At 51.3% G+C, this 14,030-nt stretch overlaps 5 protein-coding genes across 5 annotated transcripts; 1 reads left to right on the top strand and 4 right to left on the bottom strand.

Moving 5' to 3' along the window:
• Positions 1-2,024: 2,024 nt before the first annotated feature.
• On the top strand, positions 2,025-2,608 carry KD926_002744 (uncharacterized protein; the record flags this gene model as incomplete). The annotated part of the gene is made up of 2 exons (XM_053097211.1): positions 2,025-2,460; positions 2,520-2,608. The coding sequence occupies 2 exons, from the start codon at positions 2,025-2,027 to the stop codon at positions 2,606-2,608; spliced, it is 525 nt and encodes a 174-aa protein (XP_052958834.1).
• Positions 2,609-4,001: 1,393 nt separating this feature from the next.
• Positions 4,002-4,538, bottom strand: KD926_002743 (uncharacterized protein; the record flags this gene model as incomplete). Its single annotated transcript, XM_053097210.1, has 1 exon — positions 4,002-4,538. One exon carries the CDS (start codon positions 4,536-4,538, stop codon positions 4,002-4,004), a length of 537 nt encoding a protein of 178 aa, XP_052958833.1.
• A 1,688-nt stretch (positions 4,539-6,226) lies between these two features.
• KD926_002742 (uncharacterized protein) lies at positions 6,227-6,799 on the bottom strand (the record flags this gene model as incomplete). The annotated part of the gene is made up of 1 exon (XM_053097209.1): positions 6,227-6,799. One exon carries the CDS (start codon positions 6,797-6,799, stop codon positions 6,227-6,229), a length of 573 nt encoding a protein of 190 aa, XP_052958832.1.
• Positions 6,800-8,212: 1,413 nt separating this feature from the next.
• KD926_002741 (uncharacterized protein) lies at positions 8,213-11,618 on the bottom strand (the record flags this gene model as incomplete). The annotated part of the gene is made up of 5 exons (XM_053097208.1): positions 8,213-8,256; positions 8,326-9,684; positions 9,745-10,372; positions 10,429-11,140; positions 11,194-11,618. The coding sequence occupies 5 exons, from the start codon at positions 11,616-11,618 to the stop codon at positions 8,213-8,215; spliced, it is 3,168 nt and encodes a 1,055-aa protein (XP_052958831.1).
• Positions 11,619-12,720: 1,102 nt separating this feature from the next.
• Positions 12,721-13,516, bottom strand: KD926_002740 (MFS general substrate transporter; the record flags this gene model as incomplete). Its single annotated transcript, XM_053097207.1, has 2 exons — positions 12,721-12,906; positions 13,121-13,516. The coding sequence occupies 2 exons, from the start codon at positions 13,514-13,516 to the stop codon at positions 12,721-12,723; spliced, it is 582 nt and encodes a 193-aa protein (XP_052958830.1).
• Positions 13,517-14,030: the final 514 nt, after the last annotated feature.

Below are 14,030 nucleotides of genomic sequence, written 5' to 3'. Positions count from 1 at the left end.
CTGCTGCGAGATCGTGCCTCGCGTGGATGGGAAGGATATCGGGGACCATAGCCCTACCGACGGTAGAACGGAAACCCGGTCAATAATACCAGGATCTAGGCGCATTGGGATGCTCGAGTGTGATTGCGATGAGACAATATGATCGAGGTTGAACTTTACAATAATTGTTTAGAATCGACCCACCGTATCAAGCTCGTGGAGACCCAGAGGGAAGGATTCGGTAGATCCACCAGCCGATGGCACCGAAAAGGGACGAAAGGAACAGGTCAGAAATCAAAGAAAGAAGACTTTTTTTTGCCGTTCCAGGCAACAGCGTTGTACCAAAGAATGCGAAACCCGGGATTCTGGTTTCGCCAGAGGAACGATGGCCCCGAGGAGGGGAGATGGAAGGGAAGGAAGAAGGAGGAGAAGGAGAGGCTGAGGGTGGAGACGCCAGCGTGATTGACAAGTGTGGCTGATTCCAGGGAGACTGTGGCGAAGTTCGTGCGCGGCTAGGCCAGTCCGCCCCGCTGCGTCTTTTCCTTCTTCGCCCTCTTCGCACTCCCCTTCCTCTTTCTCTCCCGGGCGATCGACTCTCAAAACTTCCTCAATCCTTTTCGGAACGCATTATCGGTGGATCTGGCCCTCTGTCGCCAGACAATCCCCCCTCTGAATCCGGAAGCATCCGTTCGACCGCATCTCCATCCTGCAGTACTGACCACCTTACCTGGCCCAGAAGGACTGCCGCAAGTGACTGCAAATGTGACTCGGATCATCTCGTAAACCCGCCCACTAGTTTCTCTCTGACGGGATCTGTGACCCTGACAGGGAACTGCCTACTACCATGGCGGAAAGCACGTTTCGGATCGGGGAAAACGTGGTGCCCAGCATTTCACGATCAGGACTGGGGTCCTAGTCTAATCGGCGTCTGCTCTCGGGATTGAACCATAAGCCCGGGTGTCTCGACTGGGAATAGACTGCGAAGAAGGAATGCGCGAGTGGGTGCGTTCTCATGTCACCCCTCTCCAGACCTCAAGCTCGATCTTGGGAGCAGATCTCTGCATGCAAGGGGATGAATTGAGGGGAAGAGAGGCGGCGCACGACCCATTCCTGATTTTATCCAAGGAATTCTAGGAAACTCTACCACTCCTCCGCCCAACCTAGTTTTCCTACGGGCGAAGGGTCCCTGGTAAGTTGCCAGGGGGAAACAGACTTGTAATGGCAGAAAAAGCGAAAAAGAGAGCAACCAGAGGGAGCTGTCAAAGTTATCTCATAGGTGCGAGAGACAGGGCTGCTAGGTTAAGCTTCCCAGTCAGGTTCGTCCAGAACGCAGTGTCCCCAAGACATGATTGACGTCTCACTTTGGAATCCAAATTTAACTTTCGGAAATTGCAAACGCGATCTCTTGGACGCCATCGAGTTGCAGGATAGTTCCCCACATAGCCCTAATTGCTACGTATAAAAACGAGCAGTTCAAAGACAGACGAACGGGAAAAGCAAATAAAGTAAACACAAAAACAAGTTGAAACTTTCCAACTAATCAAACCCACTTGCGGGTACCTCCCATGCAAACGCCCTTGTTGCAGGATCGTGCAGCTCCTATCAGTACCCAACGTCAGGAGACCCTGCAATGACCGTCATGTTCGCGACAGAAGTACGATGGATGCAGATCTGTAGAATTTTGCCGTTCTGGATCTATCGATGATAGTTTTTGTTTTGGTGGTGGCGAAAAAAAGAAAATTCCAAAAATCTGTTACCTACCTGAGTGCTATTTTGGTTCAGTTTACGACTACCACATCAAGCTTCTCATGATGCGGTGACTTTCGGAGTCCAGGTATATGAAGACACGAGGGAGCACCGTTGATGTTGTTCAGTCTCTCAACTCCAGTTTCTCAAGGTTAACATTGGTTGCTACCCCCTCTCTCCCCGTTGGAGGCCCTAATCTCTCATAAGCCAAATTTCGCAAGGACCTTGCCCTACTCGCCTTAATATTTAATTCTCATCGTTCTGTCTTCGCTTGTTTTCTGACATTCAAAAATATCATCATGGTTCAAGTTGCTTCGAGAGCGGACTCTGGCAGTTCAAGTCGCGAATACGGCATGGCCTTCGAGATCGCACCCCCAGGTGCCGCACATCCGGGGACACCGTTCACACTACCAGTGATTGTCGCAGTCAGACCCGTCGGCAGCACAAGAGCAAGCCCGACTCAGCAATTAGTCTTGAACATCTCGCTGCGAAACGAGGCCGGGACAGCGGCAATTCCGGGGCTGATGGGCACGCTGACTTCCAGCGTGCGCAGTCGCAATGGGAACACGAACAACGGCTACGGCCAATTCAGCCCTCTAACTATCACGCAACCTGGACGGTACCGGCTACGAGTGATGTTAGGAGCTGCTACGGCCAGTGGAGTTACCACGCGAGAATACGTAGACTCGGGAGTCATCCACGTGCACGGAGGAGCTTCCCCCTCTCAGCGTCCAGGTACACCATACATAAGCTTCAGGAATGTTTGAGAGAGTAACTGACTGAAAATGCCACAGCACCGTCACAAGTGTCAAAACTTCAAAGCCTGATCCCCGAAAACATAGGCATCTCAGCTACGGACATTGCGGCCTGGCAGCGCGCATAGGTATTCTTTGGGGATTCTATTATTACGGTTGACCTCAGCGAGGCCACGATGACATGACTGCGAAGAAGGAAACGATAGACTTTGCTTCACGGCCCGATGGAGTCAGAGGGAGGGAGAAGACAGGTGAATAGATAATAGGGTCAAGGGACCAGGCTGTCCTGTTAGTCTGGATACTACAAATTTTCAGTTTTAACCGATTAATTTGCATTGCTTTTTTTTTTTTTTTTTACAGGGGCTAGGTCTAGTCTCCATGAACCTTATTTATCTCATGGAAGCGATCCAGGAGACTCGGGTGTCATGCAGCCAATTCATAGTAAACACTATCTATAGTATGGCCTACTCCTTCATCGTCCCTCATCTTTCATCCGAATATAATGTTTAATACTTTCACATCGACTTCCGTCCCAATATTTGAGAATTTCTTGCGGTTTGTAGAACACCAATGTTCCTGCGTCAACAGGTAGCAATGGGTGTCTTGATGCCTGAGGCACAAAGTATCCCTCCGTCTATTCGTTCCATCGAATTTCACCACTGCGGTGCCCTGGGCGCCCAGATATTGTATATAAGCGATTCTCTTGGGGAGGCAACTTGTGGGAGGTTGGCGAGTTAGTGGGTTGAAATGAAAAACAGTACGTCTTCAATGCTACGAGAGTCTAATTAAATCTGTAACACCGACAACAGGATCATAAAGCCATAAGACTTGTTATAATGTTGCTACATCTACGCCTGACAGCTATGGTGCCTGATGGTTCAGGCACCAATTCGAACTCATAACCTTACATGCTGACAGGATCTGGCAGTTGCTTAGCAATTCTCGACTGCATACCTATGGCTTTGCATATGTGCAGTGGAGATCTTTCGGCCAATTTCAATGTTAATAATTCTACCTTCTCTACTCTGGCACCAGAAGAAATGTAAAATATGCATCAAGCATCTGTGGCATTGAGACCTAAATACTTGTGAAAAATGAAAATAATATCATAGCAGACATGAACGGTAGAGCTTCATCAAGAAACGCAATGTCGTAAATCATAAATTACCCCTCCACCGATGACCCCGAGTATCTGTTTCCGGTCGGCAACTGTGCCGATAGATAGTCATCTCAGGCGAAGTAGCGGGTGCGCATCCAGAACGGCAAAACTGCGCGCACAAGTAGGTGTGACCACATGAGCTCCGTCGAGGGTAAACCTTAGGACGCGCGACGACGACAATGTCTGATCGCGTCAATGGGTGGTGCCTGCAGACGCATTCCCAGTATGAGGTGGATGAATAAGTGCTGTCCGATAGTTCAGACAAGCAGTCGAAAATTCCGGTGGAATAGTTCTTAAAATCCCAAGCAAATCAAGGAAGAAAAAGATGTACTCGATCAATTCGAGCGGCCGTCCACGACGATTCAACTCTTATCGCTAAACCCGCGCAGCTTCTCGACACCATCGCGAACGGTGTCCCTCAAGCTGAAGCCACCGAACAGCCAATCGTTGGAGTGACGACCGTAATGATTGACGGTGCCGCTGTAGCGACGATAATCGTCGCCGCTGCGACGCGGGGAGTAGGTGTCTGATGATCCGGAGACGCGCTTCTGGGCGGTCACGGACGGGTCCTGGCTCACGGAGGGAGACATTGGGCGAGGACTGGTGGATCGTCGAGCAGAGTATTCAGTAGGGGGATGACTGCGCGGAATATCGAGAGTTCCGGCGCGATGACGAGTCCTTGATCGAGGGACGTCGAGAGACAGATCTGTTGGAGTGGGAGATTCTGAGCGAGCGCGTGAGCGAGAGAACGAACGCGAGGGGAAGAATTTGCCGCTGGCGCTGAGAGAGAGTTTGTGTTTTTTGGGTGGAGGAGAGGAAGCAGAGGTGATTGTGTTGGAGGTCGTGGTATAAGACAGAGGCACTCCTTCCTGCGAGAGACGAGGGTGCTGATCACTCATTGATCGGGGTGAATAAGAAAGGAAGGTAGGAAGCTAGGTAACACAAGCCAGATAAGTACGAGAGGAGAGGCAAACGATGGTTCAGAGAGAAAAGACCGGGGAAAAGGGGAGTATTTATGCCATCTCGGACTCGCAGGTGATCACTGATCAACGAGGCCTCTACGAATGAGAGGCTGCCAACGGGGCGGGCACGACCCCCAGTGACCCCACCGATAGGGCAGGGTGGAGTGGGCAGTCGGTGAGGGAGTTGCAAGTACGGAGTACTACTAACACTGTAACAGTTAGTCCGGTAAGTTAGCCCTGCCCTACGAGGGGTCATGGCCAATGACACCCGCCTAGCCCCCAGTCCGACCCGTCGAGAAGCTCCAAATTGACCGCTGCCTGGTGGCCTCAGTCATTCACTCGAATGCAGCTGCCTGAGGATGCCCACGCCCGTGTCTCGGACTCCGACTCTCCGTTCCGTCTTTCCTTCTTTCTCTCGCCCTTTCCCTCTTCGAAGCCAGCATCCCTCGCAGTCCATTCCGTTGCTTCACAGTTCACAATCATCATGTAGGGCCACTTGCACGAAAGAGGTGCCCGACCGAACCGTCCCTTCTAGCGCCATTCTAGAATTCAAACTAGCCCCATTCCGGTCATTGTGAATCAATCCGACGGAGCCAGTCTTGGCCCCCATGAGGCCACGACCCAGATTGGCATGGATGATTCCCCGGCTCGGTTTTAGCGGCATGCTTGGTGCTTACGGCTTGCATTTCCACTTCTCAATTTCCACGGAGCAGTCGAGAGATGAACTGAGGGTTCCCTCCGTACTCCGTGCTCCGTGCTCCGTTCTTCATCTTACAATAACACCGGTACATTCCTTCCCGTGGAATGTTGCCCAAACAATTTTGAAGTCGGGCCCTCTGACTCTTCCTGACACATCCGTGAAGAAAAATATCTCTATCCGCGCAAACAGAATGCCAGAGAGACAGGGCAAACTCCCCGGTGCCGAATTCCGCAAAATTTGCCCGTTTGAGGCTCTACTTTGCCCGGTGATATCATAGCGTGCCCACTAGGTCCTGTAGTTGCCCTTAGCGTTGTTTGCCAAGACTCGTCGGCACGGGGGTTCCGTGGAGATACGGAGATCGCAGTAACTGACGGAGAAGATGATTAGATCCCGGCAGATTAGATCATCAGGAACGCGGGGAACTGGGAAGTGAGAACTCATTTGCAGGCACAGGCAGGAAAGAAAGAGGAACCAGCAACTATCAGGGATCTGTCTGGGTCAAGAGGTACACCATGTTTACGGTTCTTACTGAGCTCGCCCTACGCCGTGCCACCGTCCGGACGGATGACCATCGCGGATGATCATTCTGGATCCTTGGTCATGTTTCTATTCCTGTCATTTCTCTTTGTCATTCTCTATCCATCGAGTCATAGGCAACAGGAAACCCCAAAACAAGAGACGGTAGGTTTTAGCCGATCTTTTCTTTTTTCTTTTTTATTCCTTCTTTCCAATTGTGTTTACCCAAGATCTTGAAAAGGTCACCTCCGGTTTAAACAAACGCCATCCGTAATATCATCATGCTACCATGCTCGCAATGCATTAAATTAACACAAAAGGCCAAACCAAGAAATGATGATAATATAACACCAAAAACGCGATAGATATCAAGGTAGGACATGCAAGTACATCCAATCTCCCAGGACAATCATTCCTCCTTCAAGGTCCACAAGGTCGCACTGGGTCGTCGCCACGCGCGCGGCTGTTCTGAATGACACCGACGATGGTTCCGACCAGGCGACAGATGGCCCAGACCATCCCCCAGCGTCCGACCCCGGTCAGGAAGCCGACCAGCCGGAGCGCCAAGCTCAGGCCGCTGCGGAACCCAAAAAGATACAAAAACATTGTCGCCGGCCGTGGTGGTCGTCGGCAGCACGAAGAGCGAACGAGCCTTGTCCAGCGGGGGGCGGATCATGCGTCGCAGCGAGCCGCCGCTACCAGATCCCGCGGCAGTAGTTGAGTACTGCTGTTCGGAGACCGCGTGTCTAGAGGAGAGCCAGAAACGACGGGACCGGGAAGTTTTGGCACGGGCGATCCCCGCCCACGCAGCGTCGTCTTCGGGAAGCTCTCCCGGGACCAAGGGGGTAGGGAAGGGTCGTTCGAAGGAGTTCGAGGGCTCAAAAGGGGCCGTGAGAACGGGCAGGGTTCGTCGCTCACGCGAGTTCGTCCCTCCGCAGTAGGGCCAGGAGTGGCGTCTTCTGTGGTGGACTAGGTGTGGCATGTCAACGAATCTGGAGACGAGGATGGGATGAAGATGGTGTAATCTGAGAGCTTCTACCAACGATGAGAAGAGATAGGGAGGTTTATATGAGCCAGCTCCAGCGCGAGTGCGGAACAAAGCGAAGCAGAGCGATAGACAGAATGTGAGATGGAAAAGACAGACCAAGCCCGGGGCAAAATAAACCCTCGTGGCAAAGGATAGATGACGTCCTCCGCAACGAAAGACCCGAATCTCGCCAAACGGGCACTCTCCAGTCATAACGGGGTGAAACGAAAGGCATATCTCTATAATAAAATCGTGGGGGATTTGCCGGCAGACGCATCGAGATTATAAAGCACTCCGCCCTCCGGGAAACAAGGTCATGCGGCCGGCACGTGCAAGGCGCACGCGTAAGAAAAGGCGCAACAGAAGATCGCGCGGATGACTGGTCGAGTGCGTCAAATCTAGGGCCTGGAGAAACGGTCATGGACTTCTCTGCCTGGCTTCTCTCGTACGATCACAGGGGCCGTGAACGGGATCGACCTAGATTGAGTCATACAGGGAGGAGCTGGGGGTGAAGGTTACGTTGACCGGGGCTCTAAATCCTGTTGACTAGTTAGTGACAAATAATGGCTGAAGAAGAAAGAGCTTGCGTTTCCAGAGCAGAGTGGCGGAGTCAACCTCATCATCAACTCTAGTTGGATAGAGTTTGTCTCCGACAGTCGCCCTGGGGGTGATTCTTCACGGCCACCTGCAGATATCTAGTAAACCTGCCGGACAGCATTAGCTCGAAATGACCAAGCGGGGCAACAGTCAGCGGGTGGTCTGCAGCGGTAGACTCCATCACAAGTTGCTTGGTCGTGGGGTCTATCCCTTGGCACGAGCATGAGGGTGTCGTTGTCGAGTTGTTGTGCTGCGATCAGTCCGCGATCAGTTCCTGCTGCAGTGCAACGCTGGTGGAACATGAAGAAAGTGAAGGTCATATAACCACTTCCAACTCTGAATAGACAAGCAACAGTCACGTGGTCTAATGGTTATGATTTCTCGTTCACACTCAAGTGAGCGACGCCTGGTTCTCCAAGCAGTTCCGAGAAGGTTCCCGGTTCGATCCCGGGCGTGACTAACTTTTTGGTGGTTTTAACTTTTTTGTCCTCGGCCGAACCCACACGCTTGACCCAAACCACATTCATTATGTATTTCTCTCTTCTCTTTATTTATTTATTTATTTATTTGGTTCCCATTGAAAGCAGTGATTCATTGGTCTATCACATCTAGTGAACAATAGAAAGAGGCCGTTTTTGCCATCCCTCATTAAGCTTCACCCGTACACCCTCAAGGCGCAATGAAAGCAGACGATGCAACACCACAACTGCAAGGGCATTCATTCGTTAATTCCTTCTTCCTTTCTTTTTCTCAATCCTCTGGATCATATGATCAAATCGACATGCCGTTCAGAATATCCACAAACTCTTCTCGATCTATCATCACGTATGTTGTTAGTGATCATCGTCCACTGCCGGGGAGATATATACATGAGGAATGCACACCTTCAACGGTTGGAAACATGACAGCGATAGGCCCATTCATCCTCAACTTATTTGGATCCTTCGGTGCCCCCGCCATGATTGTAGCCATATTCAAAACCGTTCCTCGCGAATAAGTAACGGCAGGGAAAACTACTCGGTTGCCATCCGATGACGGAAGAGTCCCCGGCAACACGGACATCGTGAGCCATTTATCCGTGACCCGGTTGTTCCAGCGCGAGGCAAATTGAATGGTATTCCCTTTCCTCCAGAGCTGGACCTCTGTATCGCCTTTGCTGGACCGTTTCGATCCAAACAGGCTCTTCCCTTTTGTGGTCAGGGAGACGGCGCGACGGGAGAATGCAAGCTCGTATGCCGATGCGAGTGCGGTCATGAATCCGCGAAGAGATTGCTCCTCCTTGAACACGACCGTGAAATTTCCCATGCGCTTTTCGCAGTGAGAGAAATGCACCGGTCGGTCGGGCTGGTAAAGCTTGTCCACGTGCGAGGAGACGTAATCAGCGGAGAACAAGCGGGGGAAATGGACGCGGCGATTCGCATGCTCGTAGGCATAATCTGCGTCGCGATAGAGATAGTACAGATTGGTGTACTTCCAGGACAGCCGAGTGTGAAGGACCGAAACCGCTTTGTACTGCTTTTGGTCGATGGTGTGGTCCACCACGTCGTACACTTGCCCGGGAGTACCGGCCTGAGACCACCAGAAGATGGGCTTGAGCGACACAGTCAAGACGACCCTCTCGAATTGCTCGGCCTGCTGCTGGGTCCGGAAATGCAAGCTCAGCCCGACATTGGGACTGTTGGGATCGTAGACGTATGAGAAAATCGGATGGTAGCTGCCGTCCGTCTTGGTGGACCTTTCCTGGCGGGTGTCTGACCATTTGATCAGCACCTGGCGCGAGTCCTGCACTCGACAGACCTGAACACGGCTCAGGGGCAGGAAGAGCTCCATGCACCGTGGGTTCTTCTCCGCCGCCGAGGAGCTGATGACGAGTCGTCGAACCGATCGCCAGGCTTTGCCGAAGGAACGCTCCAAGATACGTACTTCGCATGATCCATGGACCATAGGGGGATTCATGGGTTTCATAGTGGCAGCTTTGAGTTGCTCAAACAGTTCCAGCGAGCTCTTGAAGAGGACAGCCTCTGAAAACTCGGGCGAGTCGATGGGCTCTCGCTGCCAAACCGCGTCGAAGTAGGCCCTTGGCAGGCCAATAAACTGCATGAGATCTGCCATGTACTGGAAGGATATGGAGACACTCCGTGACTCGAATTTCAGGATCACGGGCTCTGATACCCTCGCACCCGGGACACCATTGATGGATGCCTGAGAGATCCGTACAAGCTGAGCTACATCGTCGGGGACGACTGCAACGAACTTGTTAGAAAACATTGAGCATAGACGTGCCGCTCATGAGAGAAACTCACAATCTCGCTGTAAGCAGAGAGTGCCACTCTGGTTAAAAAGTGTTATTTTTGGCTCGCTTTCACCATCCCTCGTCGACAGCAATAGCATGTACGGAGCACCTTTGGTGCGCATGCGAAGTCTTTTGCTCCCGATGCCGGCATTAACAAATGTTCGGAAGAGAACCTTCTCCTCTTCATTCCCGGCGTCATCTTGATCTACCGCAATCCATCGCACATTTTCCAACCCGAGTAGAGTATAACCATCATTCCCTAGCCCTTCTTCAGGCTGCAAGGGCTCCCATATATCGAGATTCTGGGAATAGATGGTCGAATACTCGGGAATATCGACGGAGGTGAACTGCGAGAATTCGCTCTTGATTCCCTGTTTGTGTGTTAGGATGATGCAGAATGAGGTCTCGGGAGATGTGAAAGGTACCTCGGACAGATCAAAGATAAGCTTCCTATTTTCATCGGACAAGACTGCTTCACAGGTGTCATCTACCAGAACTATGTCGTACAGGATGTAGTCGGCCTTCAAAAGGTCGACGTATGCTTGATGGCTGGTAGTTTCTGATTCAATCGGAGGGCTGACACTGCCTCTGGAATTGGTAAGACAGGGTTTTTCACAGTTTGCCAGCGTAGTCCGCGCCTTGAAAATTGTCAGCGGGTCAAGCGAATACGGCGATCGAGGGGGAAGTTGTATACCTTTAACAACCACCAAACAGCAATACGAAGCCAATCATTCGTATTGAGTCTGCGAACCTTCAGCTCATCATGGGCTAAGCTATCAAACTTCATGACCAGCTCATCAGAAGGTTGGTGAAACTTGTCGCGCGGCTCGTAGCGAAGCGGTCGATGCAGTTGATCACGCAGTCGAATTTGCTGAAGCTGCTGCATCGCATGCGAGACGGCATCCATGACGGCGGATTGATCGGGGCTCTTGGTCAGAGAAGGCTCATAGATCTCGGACACGAAGGTATCCTGAGGTGTTTGATAAAATTCCATGCTCCCAGATTCCAAAGTGCGAGCCTCGAACAGGCCTGTATCGTGCGTTGAAAATGAAAAGCTCGAGCTTGTTCCGGTTCTGCTTCGCTTCAAAGACGGTTTTGTTGAGTGAACCGACTGCGACTTTGAAGATCCGGTACAGCCAGAGCTATCGGAAAGAGTCGACGTAAGGGAGCCGGAAGAGGTCGAACTGCGAGAGCGCATTGTCAAAGTGGTGGGGGGGTTGCATGTTGTGTAGTTGACAGATTTCAGATCAATTTCAATCCCCTCATCGCTGTGAATAGAGCCAGATCGCCTCATTGTTGAGGATGGAAGCTGCTCTTCAACCTGCGGAGGAGCCTCGGAGGCAGAAATAACGCGGTCTTGGTCTAGCGCATTCATCATAGACTTTTCGATCCTTTCTAAGGACGAACTGGGTGGGTGAGAAGGTAGTTCGCTTGATGAAGGAGGGGAGGAAATACTCACTTGCCTATGGAGCTCATACACAGACTAAGGTTGCACGCGTGGACCATGATCTTTGATTTGAGTTCATCGATCTGGCACCGTTGCGTCGCCCATTTAACCTTCTGCCAGAACTGCGTGCCGTCGCCGACACCCATGTTCCTATATCGTGTGATCAGGCCCTTGAGGCGCTGCAGGGTCTTGAAGCAGCCGGTCAGACATCGTTGCAAGGTACTCTTGCGATCGATTCCTAGATCTTCAAAGAACATGGTATTCGACTGGACATCATCTCGTAGCGTACAGAGGACGCCTTGTAGAGATGCAAGTTCGTCAACAAGCTTTCGAAATCCGTCGGGAGCATCCCTGGCCACGAGGTAGCAGCTGTGGTAGAGGTCCCAGACTGTCTTTGTGAGGGTCACGATATCCCCCGCAGCGAAATCCGACACCATGTTGTCAGAGTATGTCAGAGCAGATTTAGTCAAGTTGTGCAAGATAATCGATCAGAGCGAGGCGGCTGGAGAATGAGATGACCCGATAAAAAGCCGACTTTTGGGCTGACTCATGTTCAGATCTTCGAAGAGGGGGTTGGAGAAGGGCGCGAGTGCACACTAGAACGTGAATGAAAGGGAGAGTCTCGTGAATGTCGCTCACTAGCGTCTGCACAGCAACACCCACGTGAATTGCGCTAGCACCAGCAAGTACCAGCAAGCAGTAGGGTAGGTCTGCAAGCGACTAGGGAAGTGCCAGCTGGAACAGAAGCCAACCACCAGTGATATAGACACGATGGCCTGCAGACAGAATGAGTTACATATGACAATGTGAAGAACACAAGTGGGGAAGAAAATCTTTCTCCCAGGAGATTTCCCTTACAGGGGTGCGCGTTTTACTTAAATTTATATGATTAGGCAGGGAATATCCTGCACAAGGATCACTGAAGAATCAATTGACAAGACAACACTGCTCAGGATTCTCCAAGACTCAAGAGGTAGAGCGTCACCAGTCATCCGTAGGCACCAATAGGACGAGCATCGCCTCAGCGCCTTCGTACGAGGAAGTCTTTCAACCGCCTTGCGCCACTGAGCTCCGCCAAGTCTGCAGACAAAGACGCCCAATAGACGGGAGGAAAGTTTGGGCGCACCTTGGCACGGTTCTGAAATCTGCCCTGCAACTACATTTCCGATGCTAGAAGATGATCCTCGATCTTTATGATGCATTTGGTTGCGGTTCTCTCGATATGTGTTGGGGGTTGCGGGGACTCCATTGTTTGGCGGGGAGGATAAAGAAATCACTTTTTGTGGAGAAGACAGCATTCCCGGGGATGTCACACTTCGAAAAGAATTCATGTCTGTCCATGGTGGCAAATTTGAAATCTTCAGTCTTGTGAGATGCTTTGCTCGTGCGATGTTATGAAGTCAAAGCAAAGCCAGCCGATTTAATCTATACTAAGAACCGAGATATCTATTGTCCAGGAAGCCATGGCCAATAGAGCGATGCGTTCGAGGTCCGTAGACCAAAGTATCTCCCCTTTCTCATGAGCGTTAAACTCTCTAATCATGGACAACCGCATGTGATCCGACCAGACGCGAGATATCGGGGCATAACGAGCATGGCAAAGGCGGACGCCGCGCCCTTCTCGTAGGCGTCGATCACATATAGATGGGCGCTAACGAAGACAGTCGTGATGCCAAATCCAAAGACCGCGGACGCGATGATGGGCGACCAGACGCTGATGTGTGGCTAGGGGAATGAGGTATTAGCACTAAGTTCGTGCCTGGAGGGATGACACTTACATAGCTGGTCCAGGCCATTTAGAACAGGCTGATGCGTACTATAGTCGAGTCTCGGGGTCAATTCGGCCGATGCGAGCTTGTTGATCGCGTGTGATTCGCCAGATGAAGGGAGCTTGGAGGGAAATCATGGTTGAGCCAATAAACATGGAGACCTAAGTGACATTGTTTAAGCCCTGGGAAAAGTGGTACGTGCCTTCGAAGATGAACCGGTATCCCTCGAGGAAAAGAAAGAGGACGACGTAAATGACGATGAGGTAGAGGGAGGTGAGAATGATGATTGGCTCTGTGATAATCCAGACGAATGGTCTGGACACGGCGATCTTCAACCGCTGCCATAGAGACGTTTCGCGGACCTCGGCCGGCCCTCTCCAATATTGTTGACCAGAATACTTCCTAACGGCGGCCGCCTTCCAGGTTAGAAGAAGATCCTGATGGGTTTCCTGCTGAAAGAGAAGCATGATAATGAACATAAATCCACCAAAGATGAGCATGATCCACTCCAACCAGCGCCATCCCAGCGTGGTCGGGATGTAGCTTCCAATAACTTGTCCGATCATCGGCTCGTTGAATGCGGGAATAGTGTATATGATAAAGCCATATTATTTCTGCATAGGGTCCCATGGGTCCGCAACCGTTCCCCTAACGCAAGTTAGTGGCGTTGCAGAGAATAGACCTGCCAGAAATCGGAAGATAAGGTGACTCTGGATGTTGGGTGCAAGGCCCGCACCCATGATAAAGATCAGAAAGACCACCATGGTTACGATATAGACAATATTGCGACCGAAGGTCTCCGAGAAGGGCCCGGAGATGAAGGACCCGATTCCGAATCCTATCATAAAAAGACCTGTCCAGCCTAGCATGAGTACCATCGAACATGTTGAAGAAAGATGAAGTAGATCGGGAGGCATACTGGTCGCCAAAGATACAACAACCGTGGAGACACCCCAGTACTCACTATATTGAGACACACCGGCAGAGCCTATAGCGGAAGCTGCAGTGCACGAAAGTCCAATCAAGGATACCAAAGCTGTCATTGCCGATTTTCGCCAGACACTATATTGGCGAGGGTTG

The sequence above is a fragment of the Aspergillus affinis genome, assembly GCF_023601865.1.
Source record: "Aspergillus affinis strain CMG 70 chromosome Unknown NODE_15_length_407527_cov_87_040692, whole genome shotgun sequence".
NCBI lineage: Eukaryota > Fungi > Ascomycota > Eurotiomycetes > Eurotiales > Aspergillaceae > Aspergillus > Aspergillus affinis.
Note: the sequence above shows the minus strand (reverse complement) of the source record. Positions and strands in the feature narration are given on the sequence as shown.